Source organism: Lemur catta, chromosome 6, assembly GCF_020740605.2.
Source record: "Lemur catta isolate mLemCat1 chromosome 6, mLemCat1.pri, whole genome shotgun sequence".
NCBI lineage: Eukaryota > Metazoa > Chordata > Mammalia > Primates > Lemuridae > Lemur > Lemur catta.
Genome location: NC_059133.1, coordinates 66,074,610 through 66,089,580, shown reverse-complemented (window position 1 = coordinate 66,089,580; position 14,971 = coordinate 66,074,610). Strand labels below are relative to the sequence as shown.

The 14,971-nt window shown below is 34.5% G+C and overlaps 1 protein-coding gene across 1 annotated transcript in view; it reads left to right on the top strand.

The window, feature by feature from the left end:
* C6H12orf40 (chromosome 6 C12orf40 homolog) overlaps window positions 1–5,867 on the top strand; it is a 36,201-nt gene extending 30,334 nt beyond the window's left edge. Inside the window, exon 13 of the mRNA XM_045555172.1 lies at window positions 5,357–5,867. Within this exon, the coding sequence (XP_045411128.1) occupies window positions 5,357–5,821 (465 nt within the window). The 3' untranslated portion in view covers window positions 5,822–5,867. The remainder of the gene's footprint in view (window positions 1–5,356) is intronic.
* The last annotated feature ends 9,104 nt before the right edge of the window (window positions 5,868–14,971 follow it).

Here is a 14,971-nt window from a genome sequence, read left to right as displayed (position 1 = left end):
GAAGTATTTTAAAAAGCAATCCCTTACTGGCAAGGTACTTCCTGACTTCAGAGACAAAGCATCGATGGAACCAATCCAGAAAAGGGGTTCTCATTGTCCAAGCCTTCTTGTACAACCAAAAGACTGGCAGCTGGTATTTATCTTTGCCTTTCAAGGGGTTGGAGAGAGGGTTAGCAGCTTTATAAATAAGGGCTGTTCTGGTCATAAACCTAACCGCATTTGTGCAAAACAATGGAGTTAACCTATCCCTTCCTGCCTTAAATCCTGGTACTTGCTTCTCTTCCTTAGTAATAAATGTCCTTTGTGGCATTTTTTCCCCCAGAATAGGGTATTTTCATCTTCGTTAAAAACCTGTTCAAGCAAATATCCTTATTGATTTTCTTTTTTGTTGTTCGTTTGTTTTTTGGAGACAGTCTCACTGTGTCACCTGGGCTAGAGTGCATCATAGTTCACTGCAACCTCAAACTCCTAGGATCTAGTGATCCTCTTGCCTCAGCCTCTTGAGTAGCTGGGACTATAGGCATGTGCTGCTGCACCCGGCTAATTTTTCTGTTTTTAATAGAGATGTGGTCTCGCTCTTGCTGAGGCTGATCTCGAACTCCTGAGCTCAAGCGATCCTCCTGCCTCAGCCTTCCAGAGGAGCTAGGATTACAGGTGTGAGCCACCACGCCTGGTACTCAGTGATTTTCTTAATGGCATATGGGAACTCATCTGCTGCCTCTTGGTCAGCAGAAGATGTTCCCCCTGTTTTCTTGACATTTTTTAAGCCAAATCTCTTTCTAAAATTATCAAACCATCCTTTGATGACTTAAATTTTCCAGCTTTAGATCCTTTACCTTCCTTTTGCTTTAAATTGTCATATGATGACCTCACTTTTTCCTGAATCATTTTAGAATCTATAGGTATGCCTTTCTTATAGCAATCCTGTACCCACATAAAGGCTGCATTATCAATACAAGATAAAAAGGTTTATTCTGCAAAAAGTGCAAGGTTTTCATGCTTGCTGGCATAGTTGCAGTGATGGCTTCAAGAATTTCCTTTTCTTTCTTTTTTTGGGAAGAATTATGCTTATATTTAGCTTTTTTTTTTTTGAGACAGAGTGTCGCTGTGTTGCCTGGGCTAGAGTGAGTGCCGTGGCATCAGCCTAGCTCACATCAACCTCAAACTCCTGGGCTTAAGCGATCCTACTGCCTCAGCCTCCCGAGTAGCTGGGACTACAGGCATGCGCCACCATGCCCACCTAATTTTTTCTGTATATATTTTTAGTTGTCCATATAATTTTCTTGCTATTTTTAGTAGAGACGGGGTCTCGCTCTTGCTCAGGCTGGTCTCGAACTCCTGACCTTGAGCGATCCACCCGCCTCGGCCTCCCATATATTTAGCTTTTAAAATTGAATATATGTAAGCCCATCCAAATGAGGTCTTAGAAAGGGAAGAGTTGTCCTCCAATAGTATGTTCTTAACATTAGATTACAGAGTTCTGTTAAAACAATTTCATTCTCAAAGAAAATAGCAAATAATGCTTAAATTTACCTTTTAAACATGTATATGTAAATACATCATATTAAGTACTTATGAACAATAGGTAAGAAATATCATTCAATAGCATATTCTGAACGCTACATTATAGTTATCTATTTGTTAAGCAGCTCCATTCGCTGAAAGAATAAAGCTAATAATCCTTCTCTAAAGAAGCATGCTTAGATTTACCTTTTATTTCTTTTCTTTCTTTTGTAATTGATATAAATATTTGTACGTGTTTATGATGAGGTACATTTGATATTTTGTTGCATGCATAGAATGTATAATGATCAAGTCAGGGTATTTAGGGTATCTACACCTTGACTATTTATAATTTCTATGTGTTGGGAACATTTCAAGTCCTGTCTACTAGCTATTTTGAAATATACAATACATTGTTTTTAGCTATGGTCACCCTACTCTGCCATTGAACATTAGAATGTATTCCTTTTATATAACTGTGTGTTTGTACCCAGTAACCAAATTCTCTTCACCCTTCCCATCCCCATACTCTTCCCAGCCTCTGGCATCTATCATTTTACGCTCTACCTCCGTGAGATCAATTTTTTAGTTCCCACGTGTGATTGAGAACATGTGATATTTGTCTTTCTGTGCATGTTCCTTAGGCTGGATTCATTAATTTTGAACTGGTGGGTAGTTGCAGCTGCAGACCTTAGTCTATGGTGCATATCAAGTCATTCAGCTTTTTCTTCTAACGTCCTGACTTTGCTTCTTGGGAGCACTTCCAGCATCTCTAGTGGCACTTCATATGGGTCCCTGGGTGTTATTTAAGATTCACGACATTTCACTAAACACAAAGAAAAAGACTTAAGAATTGTGACCGATCACTTTTTAGCGCAATACGCAATTTACTGGAGAAACAAACTGCTCACATGGAGATGATTATCATCACATGGTGTTTTAAGCAGATACTTGCAACACTTGAGCTCACTGCAGTAGCAACAAACAGGAGGTGGCTATGAAATTATTACAGTATGTACTACAGTTTTATGCATATTTGTGTGTTTACATTTCTTCCATTGAGAATGGTGCCATATTCACCGTGTGTTTATATATATAAGTTTTGATAAATTTGAACTTGTTATAATAGGTTAGTGCATATTTTATAGTGGTAAATGATAAAATAGAATAGTATCTACATGTATTTTATGAATTCATGACATACCTAACTTTTTCTTCTTCTCTTCTTACTTAATTTTTTGCTATTTCTACGCTACACGGTTCATTGACAAGTTTTTCAAATAGTTGCAGATCTCCAAAAAATTTTCCCATATATTTATTGAAAAAAAATCCACAAATAAATGGACTCATGCAGTTCAAATCCATGTTGTTCAAGGGTCAACTGTACATGCACATACAATATATATTATATAAAATATATAATATATAAAATAGAGATAAATTACATTTCTTTTAAAAGGGTTTTTCAAAGAACTCACAATAATTGGAAACATAAAGCAACCAAGAATACATTCGGAAAGAAAGTCTACAGGCTTATATGAAGAAAACTGTAAAATGTTATTGGAAGACTGAAATCTGAATAATTGGAAGGACATGTTATGTTCTGAGTGGAAATGCTGCATTTCTGCTAAATCACATGTTTAAATGAAATTCCATTCTCCATTGGAATTCCATTCTCAAGATGGAATTCTCCATTCACTCTTCCATCTTCATTCTATCTGCCTTCTGTCTCTAATTTTCCATCCAAACTGCTATTGTTAAGGACGCCAGTGACTTCTTTGTTGCCAAATTCATCATATACTTTTAAGTTTTTATCTTATAAGGATTCCTAATATTGGTAGAAATGATTATTTTTTAAAACATTTTTATCGCTTTGCTTTTGTAATAACACACTATCTTGTTTTCCTTTATACCTCTCTGAATGCTACTTTATGCCTTTGCCCACTTTTTCTCTACCCATGCCCCTATATAAATGTTGTAATAATTAGCGTTAGACACAGGGTCCTCTTTTCTGTTAACCTACACTCTAAACCCTAGAGGATATTATTATACACTCCAATGACTTTTTATGCTATCTGATGAGGACAGTTCCCAACTTTATGACTTTAGCCCTGATCCTTATTTAGATGTCCAATTTCCTATTGAACATGTCATCTTGCATATTTCATAAAAATCTCCATCTCTTCATACCTCAAACTGAACACCCACTGGTCTTCTCCCCCAGATCAATTTTTCTGATATTTCCCGTATCAGTGGATACCTTTTCTATCCACCTAAGTGTTCATGTCAGAAACTTAGCACTTAACTTTGTCATTTCTTTCTCTCTCTCATATACATCCCTCAACCACATTCATTCCATAACTTTATCCAGTCAGTACTACCTCCAAAATAAATTGCAGATTTACCTACTTCTCTCCGCCTGTGTCATCAGTACCCTGATCTAGGTTATCATCATCTTGTTCTTAAACTATTGTGGTTGTTTTCTGAGAGACCTGTCTACTTTCATGCTTGCCTCACTTTCTTCTCTCGTTAGCAGCCATCATGATCTTTTGAAAACATAAATTGCATCGTGTTATTTCCATGTGTAACTATTCAGTGGATTCATATTTTACTTTAGCATCTAAACTCCTTTTAGTGGCTACTTGCCCTGTGTGATCTGGCCCCTGGCTAACATTGCCAATTTCTTCTAGTATTCTCCACACATACTGACATTTCACTTTCTGTAGCTTGTCAGCCTCTTTTCTGCTTCAGGGCTTTTATACATTGTGCTTCATCTACCTTATTCTTATTCATCCCTTAGGTCTCAGCTCAAATATGTCTCTTACTCAAAAAGCCCCCTTTCTGCCTTCCCTATCTAAATTAGGCCCCTCAGTTACGCTCTCAAAGTGCCTCATACTTGTTCTTCATACATTTCTCTCAATTTGTAATTATATGTCCACATGTATGATTATTTGACTAATGTCATTTCTATCCATTAGAATGTGTGCTCCAAGAGGGTAGCAAGCATTCTGCTACACTCACATTGTAGATGCTAAATGAATATTTGTTTCTTGAATTAATAAAGGCCTTGAGCTTGCATTCTCCGATTTGTGTTCAGCCAATTTTAATGCTATTTCTTGCAATTAGTTTTGCTATTTCAGTGCCAATCAGCTAAGGTATTTACTCAATTTTTAGTTTTTTTATGTTAATTTAGCATTTTTTAGCTTGAATAATCAATGCTTTTATATAAGCATTTTATTAAAAGAATATTTTTACTAGTTTATCAATTAAAAGATAAATTTTTATGAAGTTGAAAATGTCAAGGTTAAAAATTAAAATCTAGACCTATTAAAGCTTGACTTTTTAGGTAATAGCTGAGATATGTATTGCTATTTAATTTTTATTTTGTCTGTACATAGATTTTTTTACTTAATCAATGGATGAATATTTGAACAAGTTATGTGTATTAGTTGTTCCCTTCAAAGGTATTAGTTCTACTCCACACTTTTTAATTGGTTGAAAAGTGTGTTGCATATCATTTCTTCTGTGTGAAAGGGTTGAGGGGTGATGTACCTTGTGATTATAGGGACTGATAAGAGACAAAATTTCCCTTCTCCTTTTTGGCTCCTTGGCATTTTATTACAAGAATTCTTACTATTGCTTTTTTAAAATTCATAACCTCTTGGGTGGTGTGCAAGATTATTGTTTGAAGACTCTTTGATGGTATAGCTGCTTTGATTTGTAACCTGCTGAAGTTTCTTCTGTATTTAAAAATTTTCTATAATGTGAATCTTAAGAATATTTGCTTTGAAGTGACTGAATTAATTTTTAAAATTTGACTATATTTACAGCAAAATTATTTAATTTTCTTTAGGTATCTGAAGATGAAGATCAAATATCACAACAAATTGAAGATTCAAATAGGATATCCATTGAAACCAAAGAAACAACTAATAATTTTCATCTAGAAAGGACAGCAAAACTTTCAAGTGATACAGTTGTTAAAAACAATGCCAAAATGCACAAACAGAATGAGAATTTTCACCAGTTCTCAATGAAAAATAATACAGATCAGTTTCCACAGTCTGAGTGCAATTCAGCACACATATTGCAAAACAAAACCAGCAACAACTGCATTCTGCAGGTTGCAAGATGTGATGTAGGGGTACAAACAGAGAGTGAACTTGCAATGGAAAAAAAATTAGATGCTGCTGTACAGTGTAATATAGTTTCAAAGTGTGCTTGTAGCAGTGATACTTCTCTTTGCAATAATGAAAGTTGCAGTGAAAATATTAAGGCAGACACCACTGGGGGGCAGGAAATCCTTAAAAACAACTAATATTCTAAAAATCTCTGCATAGGATATAGCATTTTACTTGACCTTGAAAAGCAATAGTAAATGTTCAGAATTTCATTAATTTAATAAAGAATGAGAAAATGTAGCTAAGCATAAGGTAAAAGTATTCAGAATATATTTATGGTTTGTTTTAAACATTTTAATAAGAATTTATGCATTTGGTTTTTTTGTGATCATTTCTTTAGTAGCTTACTATCATTCTTACATGATTATTCTTTACGTTATAATAATATGCTGTTGTTTATGGGCAAAAATATGCTTAATTGCTTTCCTCCTTATTGTATTTATTTTAAAATTGAGTGCAGGTGCATCTTCTAGCAAAAATATTCTCTTCCAAGATTTTAAGGCAGAAAATAATACCAAATAATATCTGTTTTATGTCTTCATTATAAGAAATGTATTAGAAACTTCTCTTTAATATTCCTGTTCAAAAATTCTAGCATTTTTAGATAAAATATATCTTCTATTTTGTGTGAATGATGATTTTTTTTGGTGTTTATATTTTTTAGAAAATATTTTTCTGTGTATGATTAAAAGATGTTTTAATTCTTTTATAAAAATACTGTTTGAAATTGGAAAAGTGATTTATGTTAGTAATTTTAATGTTGCTAAGATTCTTTTCATAAATATCAGGATTTTTCATTTCTAAAATATAGATTTTGTTTCCAGCGCATTTATTTTGTGTCTACATTTTATATGTCCATACTGTAAAATTGACACCTGTTTGGATATATTACAAAGTACACAGCAGACCGCATTCTAACAACCCAAAGTAAAATTGTTAGAGGTTTCCATACCTTTTAAGAAAAGGATGATTCAGTATTGCATTTTCATGTATACACACATCACTCAATAGTTTGTGTTACAGAGGGGATTTGAGGCATAACAGTTTAGAAACACCAACAGCTAATGTTTAAATAGTAGCAATATTCAGATTTTTAGCTGGTTTTAGGAAGTTATTTTTGCTTCCTCAGAGAGCACAATGAGCCCATAAGTAATATTCTTAAAGTATAATGATCAACTCACGGAAGGGAATATAATTATCTGAGGGATATACATTGATAGTTTTTCGAAAGGCTAGGTTTTTATCCTGATGTTAAATGAAAGGTATTCCATTATGTATTGATTATACTGAGCGTTATTTTGCAAAAATATGGCATATTATAGTGGTGAAGACTGACACATGGAAAAAGAAGACTCTATACTGTGATGATATTAGAATAAGCTTGAGCTGTGAATCTTGGGTGGTTTCAAGTCTCAAACTGATTTTTTCCAAATATGAATCAAAGTGTAGCAATATTAAAAGTATATTAATTATAAAAGTCCACATATAATTCTATTTTTATCAGTATCATAATATAACAGTTAAGCTCAGTAAGATGAAGAAGTTCAGGGCTTTTTAAATGCAGTGACCCCACGCAGTGAGAGCAGGGTAAGGTGCAGGGCAGTAAAGAATCTAATCTTGCCCAAAAAGACGTGCAGTTTTTGCCCTTGGCTTCGGCAAGGTAATCTCTAAGCCCTTGGAATGTCATGCCTAATGAGTGTCTTTATTTGTCTGAGAACTTTGGGCCATGCTAGAAAGTAACAATGTGATTTAGGGTGGAGACTTTGAGTAAAGCAATAACAGCTCAACTTCCTAAGGGGTTAGGAACTACATCAGCCATATAGGCAATCAACCATGCCACTGTGATGGAGCTCCAATAAAGACTCTGGACACCAAGTCTCAGGTCAGCTTCCCTGGTCGGCAATACTTTGTGTGGATTGTCACAATCATTGCCAGGAGAGTAATCCTGTCCATGAATCCATGGGAGAGGATGACTGGAAACTCAACTTCATTACTTTCCTAGACTCTGTTCCATGTTTCCTTTCTTGGTTGATTTTGTTTTGTGTCCTTTCCCTGTAATAAACCATACCGGTGAGTATAATAGCTTTCAGTGAGTTCTGCGAGTCCTTCCGTGAATTATCAAATCTGAGGGTGGCCTTGGAACCCCCAAAATGGCAGTTGGTATCAGAAGTAAGGGCAGTTTTGTGGTCCATTCCCTAACTTCACAGTTGCTAATTCCTTAAGTGCTTTAAGAAGATAAATACATTTAGAAAGGAAAGTGAATATTGATTTACACAATAAGACATCCCATATAATAGATTATAACTTCTCAAAATGCATTACTGATTTAGGCTTCTGTTGGTGAAACCATTTGTTGAAATAAAATAAAAGGCAATTTAAGTAGATACAGTTTTCATTCCATATTTGCAAGTTAAGGTTTATAAAACAAAGTGAACCCTAGCTAAGTTCTATCCAGATAAACCAAATAGAAACTTAAAGATTCTGCACATATTTATTATATGGTTATCAGTTTATTCAGGTTTTGGATTTGTTCCTGGTTCAATCTTGGTAGGTTGTGTGTGTCTAGGAATTTATCCATTTCTTCTGTGTTTTCCAGTTTATAGGCATATAGTTGTTCATGGTAGTCTCTAATGATCCTTTGGATATCTGCAGTATCCATTGTAATGTCTCTTTCATCTCTGATTTTATTCATCTGGGTCTTCGCTCTTTTTTTCTTAGTCTGGCTAAAGGTGTGTCTATTTTCTTTATCTTTTCAAAAAACCAACTTTTAGTTTTGTTTATTTTTTGTATTTTTTTGTTTAAATTTCATTTATTTCTACTCAGATCTTTATCCTAATTTTGGGTTTGGTTTCCTCTTATTTTTCCAGTATTTTGGGATGTATCATTAGGTTGTTCATTTGAAGCTTTCTACTTTTTTGATGTTGGCACTTAATACTATAAACTTTCCTCTTATTACTGCTTTTGCTGTATCCCGTAGGTTTTGATATGTTGTGTTTTCACTTTCATTTGTTTTGAGAATTTTTTAAATTTCCTTCTTAATCTCACCACTGACCCAGTGGTCTTTCAGGAGTATATTGTTTAATTTACATGTGTATTTTCCAATGTTCCTCTTATTACTGATTTCTAGTTTCATTCCATTGTGGCCAGAGAAAATACTTGGCATAATTGCAATTTTTTTTCAATTTTTTGAGACTTATTTTTTGGCCTAACATATGATCTGTCAGTGAGCTGAGGAGAAGAGCGTGTATTCTGCAGTTGTTGGATGAAACATTCTGTGAATATCTATTGGGTCCATTTGATCTACAGTGCAAGTTAAGTCCAATGTTTCATTGTTGATTTTCTGTTTGGATGATCTGTCCGATACTAGAAGGGGAGTGGTAAGGTCTCTAACAGTTATTTTATTGGATCTCTCTCTCTCTTTATCCCTGATAAAATTTGTTTTATATATCCAGGTGCTCCAGTGTTGGGTGCATATATATTTAGAATTGTTATATCCTCTTGTTGAATTGCCACCTTAAAATTATGTAATGTCCTTCTTTATCAGTTTTGACACTTTTGATCTTGAAATCTATTTTATCTGTTAGAAGTATAGCTACTCCTGCTCTCTTCTGGTTTCCATTTGCCTGGAATATCTTTTTCCATCCTTTATTTTCGGTCTCTGTATGTCTTTACAGGTGAGGGGGGTTTCTTGCAGACAACATACAGTTGGCTCTTTTTTTCTTTTTTATTCATTAAGCTACTCTATTGTCTTTTGATTGGAGAGTTTTGTTCATTCACATTCAATGATATTGATAGATAAGGACATACTGCTGCCATGTTGTTATTTGATTTCTGGTTGTTTTGTGGTCCTTTCTTTGCTTCTTTCTTCTTTCCTGTTTTCCTTTGTTAAGTGATTTTCTCTGATGGTGTGTTTTAATTTCTTGTTTTTCACTTTTTGTGTATCTATTGTAGGGTTTTGATTTGCAGTTACTATGAGCTTGCAAAAAACATTTTACAACAAGTTATTTTAAACATATGACAACTCTGCTTACAAACAAAAAATAAATATATTAGCAAAGAGAAATCTAACAGAAATTCTATCTTTTAAATACATTTCCCCTGCTTTTTAACCTTTTGTTGTCTCCATCTATCTTTTAATACTATCTCTCTCTCAAAAAGTTGTTGCTTTTATTTTTCGTAGATGTGTCTTTTAATCCCTCTACTCAAGATATAAGTGGTTTATATACTACAGTTTTACCAATAGAATATTTTGCGTTTGTCCTTACTGATACCAGTGAGTTGTATACCTTCAGAAGATTTCTTATGGTTCATTAATGTCCTTTTCTTCTAGATTGAAGAACTCCATTTAGCATTTCTTGCAGGACAGGTCTGGTATTGATAAATTCCTCAGCTTTTGTTTGTCTGGGAAAGTCTTTTTTTCTCCTTTATGCTTGAAGGATAGTTTTGCAGTATATAATATTCTAGGGTTAAAGTTTTTTTTCTTCAGCACTCTGAATATGTTATGCTAATCTCTCCTGGCCTGCAAGATTTTCACTGAGAAGTCTGCTGCCAGACTTATTGAAACATATAAACTCCTTTATGTGTTTTTTTTTTCTTTTTTCTTGTTTCCCTTAGTACCTTTTTTTTAATCTGTGACTTTTGGGAGCTTGATTCTTGAAAGCAGCTGTGGCGAAAAGACTGCCTTCCTAGAAAGGACAGATGCAGTGTTGGATGACTTTTTAATATTAATAGGAATAATGGAAGCCAAAAGACAGTTAATAATACGTTCCAAATACTAATAGAAAATAATTATCATTCCAAAATTGTGGTTCTAGCCCTACAGCTGTAGCAACATTTGAAATCACAAAACTAGCCACTACTAGCATTAAGGAAACACTGCGGCAGGATTTGATGATATATATTTAAGGTCTATGTATTGTATACAGATAGTGCTTTCTCTTTGTGGGAAAGATTGTTCCTAATTTTTTCAGTGTTTGCTTATCATCCTGTATGCTAAACTATTTTCCCATTTATTATATTTCTTTTAGGTCTTCTTCAAGACTTTTCAGCACTTGAAATTGTTTTAGCCACAGGCATTTTTAAAAATTTTTTCAGTGTTATCTCTGTTGGTCTGTGATATGTATTCCTGTTTGTCTTTTTCTCAGGAGATATCACGTGTCATGTTCTCTCATTTCTTTCAAAATGCTTTATTCCAAGCTTCTCTTTAAATCTTAAAGCTTTCCTTGTATTTGCACTGCATGACATTTTTGAATCAGGACATAGACATATTTGGGATGTTCAGTGACTGTATTTATGTATATTTATATAATGTAACATATATAATTCTATATTATATATAGGTTTATTTATTTATATATAGATTTTCTATATTATATATATAAATGTCTACAAATGTGAAAAAATGGCAAAACACAACCTTGTAAGATACTATAAACAGTGAATTGAGGTAGCTGGTAGATGTTTGAGGGGTGTGTGTATGTTCATTTTGTGTGTTCCTATGTAGCTCAATTCTGATGGGTATTTTGTATGTTCGCCTAGTGTTTCTTGTGGACACAATCACACATCAGTCAATATGAAACCTGCATTATGCACGAATTGTTTCCTAATATGTCAGTTGTGGTAACAAATTTGTCTTTTCAAAACAAGTGGTCTAGCAAAACTGTATTTTTGCCTGTATGTAGTGTCTTTTAATTTTCTTAATGGTGTCTTTTATAATGGCAAACATTTTAAATTTTGATAAAATCTAATTTATCTTTTTAAAAAATTATTGACTTTGGTCCCCGAAATTTTCTCCTATTTTTTTCTTCTATAAATTTTTTAATTTTAGTTCTTACATTGAGGTCTGTGATTCATTTCCAGCAAATTGTGTGTGTGTGTGTGTGTGTGTGTGTGTGTGTGTGTGTAATGTAAGGTTATATGGTTTTTGTTTGTTTTGTTTTTGCTCTGGCACCATTTGTTAAAAAGACTGTTCTTTCTTCATTAAATTAGCCTTGCACTTTTATCCAAAATCAGTTGACCATAGATGTGTGTGTTTGAACTCTTAATTCTGTTTCATTGATCTCTATATCTCTTCTTATGCCAATATCACACTATCTTGATTACCTTTATAGCAAGTTTTGAAATCATGAAATCATGTAGTGTTACTACCTGTTCTTTTTCAAAATTGTTTTGGCTAGTCTAGGTTGTTTGCATTTCTATATACACTTTGGCTTCGGCTAGTCAATTTTTACCAAGAAAAAAAAATCCTGATTGGATTTTGGTAGGGATTGTGTTGAATCTCTTTATCAGTTTGGGGGAGAACTGACATCTTAATAATATTGCTTTACAGTCAGTGAATATATCTCTCTATTTATTCAGGCTTTCTTTAATTTCTTGTAGCAATCTTTTGTTAGACTGTGGCTTCATGAGCAAAATAAATCTCATTTTAAGTTTTGAGGGGTTTGTTAACTGATAATAGATAACTGGAAGCTATTTTGGTACCTGGAAGTGAGGTGCTGCTATAACAAAAACCTATAAATATATGTGGCTTTGGGACTGAGTGGTTTGCTGAAGCTGGAAGTACCTTGAAAATATTATTGAAGTGTAAGGGCTTTGAAGAGACTCATAATAGTACTCACATAAGCCCTTGAGGTGATGGCTGAAAGGAAACTGAGGATAATGTTATTGAAAGTGGGAAGAAAGAAAGCGGGTATTTATTATGTAGTAGCAGAAAGCTAAGCAACACTATTACCTATATGAACTAATGTGGAAAATAGAACTAAAGAGAAAACAGAACTAGAAAATCATGGAGATTTCCAAGGAGAATGTTGACAATGCCACCTGGCTTCTAGCTGCCTATAGTAAAATGCCAGATGAGAGTGTTAAGCAGCAGAAAGAACATTTATATATGAAGGAAACAGGATTTTCTGGGATCAAAAATAAAACTTTGTCATTCCAGTCTGTTCAGATGGCAAATGATGCTAAAATTAAAAAAAATAAAAACAAAGGTTTTTGGATAAAGATCAAATCAAGGACACTGTCAGAAAAATAAGGAATAAAGATGATGTCAAGGGTATTATACAACCCTTCAAAAATATTTGAGGTGGTATCTCAATCAGATAAATATCTCTAAGGACCTTAAAGGAAATGCATTGAGGATTGTTTCTGCTAAACAATAGAGCTTTTAAGAATGTCAACGATGCTTTCCTATAGCAACCTTACAGGAAAGTTAGGGTCTTACCTTCATAAATTTGTGGGTATAGCTTTTGTCTAATGGAGTGAACCCCAATATGATTTAGGAGACCCACAAAATTTTAAGAGAGGTGTACTTGCAGAAACACTGCCAACTTGGACTAAAATGGACAGAGGCAATACAACATGAAGTGAGGGCTTTGGACTTCTGCAGTATTACTGGCAGGAAACAGGGTGAAAAAACTACTTAGCTGCAAACGTCAGCATTTTTTTATGGAAAAGGGTAACTCAGGGTAGAAATATGGGTTCTCATGGTGGAGCTAGGAATGCTATACTGCATTCCTAGACAGCAGGCCTGAGTCAAGGAACTCAGCATGTGCCTGGCTGAATTACGGAATGGTTATGGACAAGTAACTCCTGGTTGCTTCACTTTTCCTCTCTTTTCAATGGGAAATTCTATGCCTCTTCCACCATATGTTCGTCTTTGGAGGACATATAACTTGTCTCTTTAGTTCACCAGATTTTTAGATTGAAAATAGCTATACTTCATGAGCTGTGCTTGATAAATGGCATCTGAGGAGTCTGATCCCCAACTAAGATAACTGGATTTTGAGCCTATCCCTGATGCTGTAATAGGTAAGACTTTTGCAGTGGTGGAGTTGCCTAAGAAAGTGGAGTGTATTTTGCATGTAAAAGGAATGTAAAAATTTGTGGCCAGAGGGTACAATTCTTTGACACTCCTTCCAGAGAAGGTGAAGTCTAAGTGCCCTTCCCTTGTTATGGGTGAGCCTTAGTGACTTGCTTCTGTAATAACAAGCAGAATGAGGCAGAAATGATGTTGCGTGACTTCCAAGGCTATGTCATAAAAGGTGATATAATTTCCAGTGGGCATCCTCTTTTTCAGGACATATGCATTGAGTGTCCTGAGCTGCCATTTAAGAAGCCTGGCTACCCTAAAGCCTCTGTGCCGGAGAGTCTATGTGGAGAGACCACATAGAGAGTGACAGTAAGATGCCTGAGAAGCCCCAGCTTTCCCAGCCCCAGGCTTTTGGGTCTTTTCAGCCTTGGAACCAGATATGTATATATAAGTGAGTGAACCAGCAGCCCCACCCAACATGGAGTAGAAATGAGCTATCCCTGCTATCCCTGCTCACATTTCATATTTATGATAAAAATACATTGTTTTAAGCACCGAAAAGTTTTGAGGTGGTTTGCTACACAGCATTAGATAACTGGAAGTTAACCTTTTGCATGTCTTATTCTCCTTACTGCCCCATTTACTATCGAGAGCCAGAACCTGTTTTGCATGACTTTTTGTTTTTTAATACATATATATGGCCCAAAATAGTGCTTTTTTACACAGTGGACACTCAATAAATAAATCCAGTTGGTGATATTAAATGGTTTGGAATACAAGCCAGAATACATACATCTGGTTCTTTTTAAGCAGCTCCATTCTAGCAATATAGTTGGATCACCTTACATTTCCCCTCAAAACTTTATTCTTGTTGCTTTGTTTACCTTAGGTTACTTTCTGCCTTTGGCTCTAGTTCATATTGTAGTAACGTGTATCTGTTTCACTTCATTTTGATTTTTTTACTCCTTAACCTAATTTTTGCCTCATGGCTGGATGATGATAATTATAAAATGTATTGAGCTATATGTAAGTTTTATAAGGTCAAGAGCCACTGTACCTGGAACAGTGCCTAGTACGTAGTAAACACTTAGTAATCATTTGTTGATTGATCTTAACTATGTGAGAGACACTGAAGTAACTTATATATACAATCTCCTTTAATCCTCATAACACATTATGAAATTTATTATATCAATTTCACAGATAAGGAAATTGAAGTTTCAGTTAATGAAGTGACTTTCCCAAGGTAGCTCAGCCAACAGTAGAGACAGGATTCAAATCAAAGGTCAATTTGATTCCAAAGCCTTTGCTCTTAATGATTGCATTTTACCTAGTTTGAATGTTACCATAGGTTTCTAGTAGTTGAACTTGGTATTTGTTCATTAACTTCAGCCATGCCATATATTTCATTTGCCATTTAGCCATCGCTTCTCCAGAACTCATACCTTGCTTGCCCCTGATTTGTGTGTTGCTGCATTCT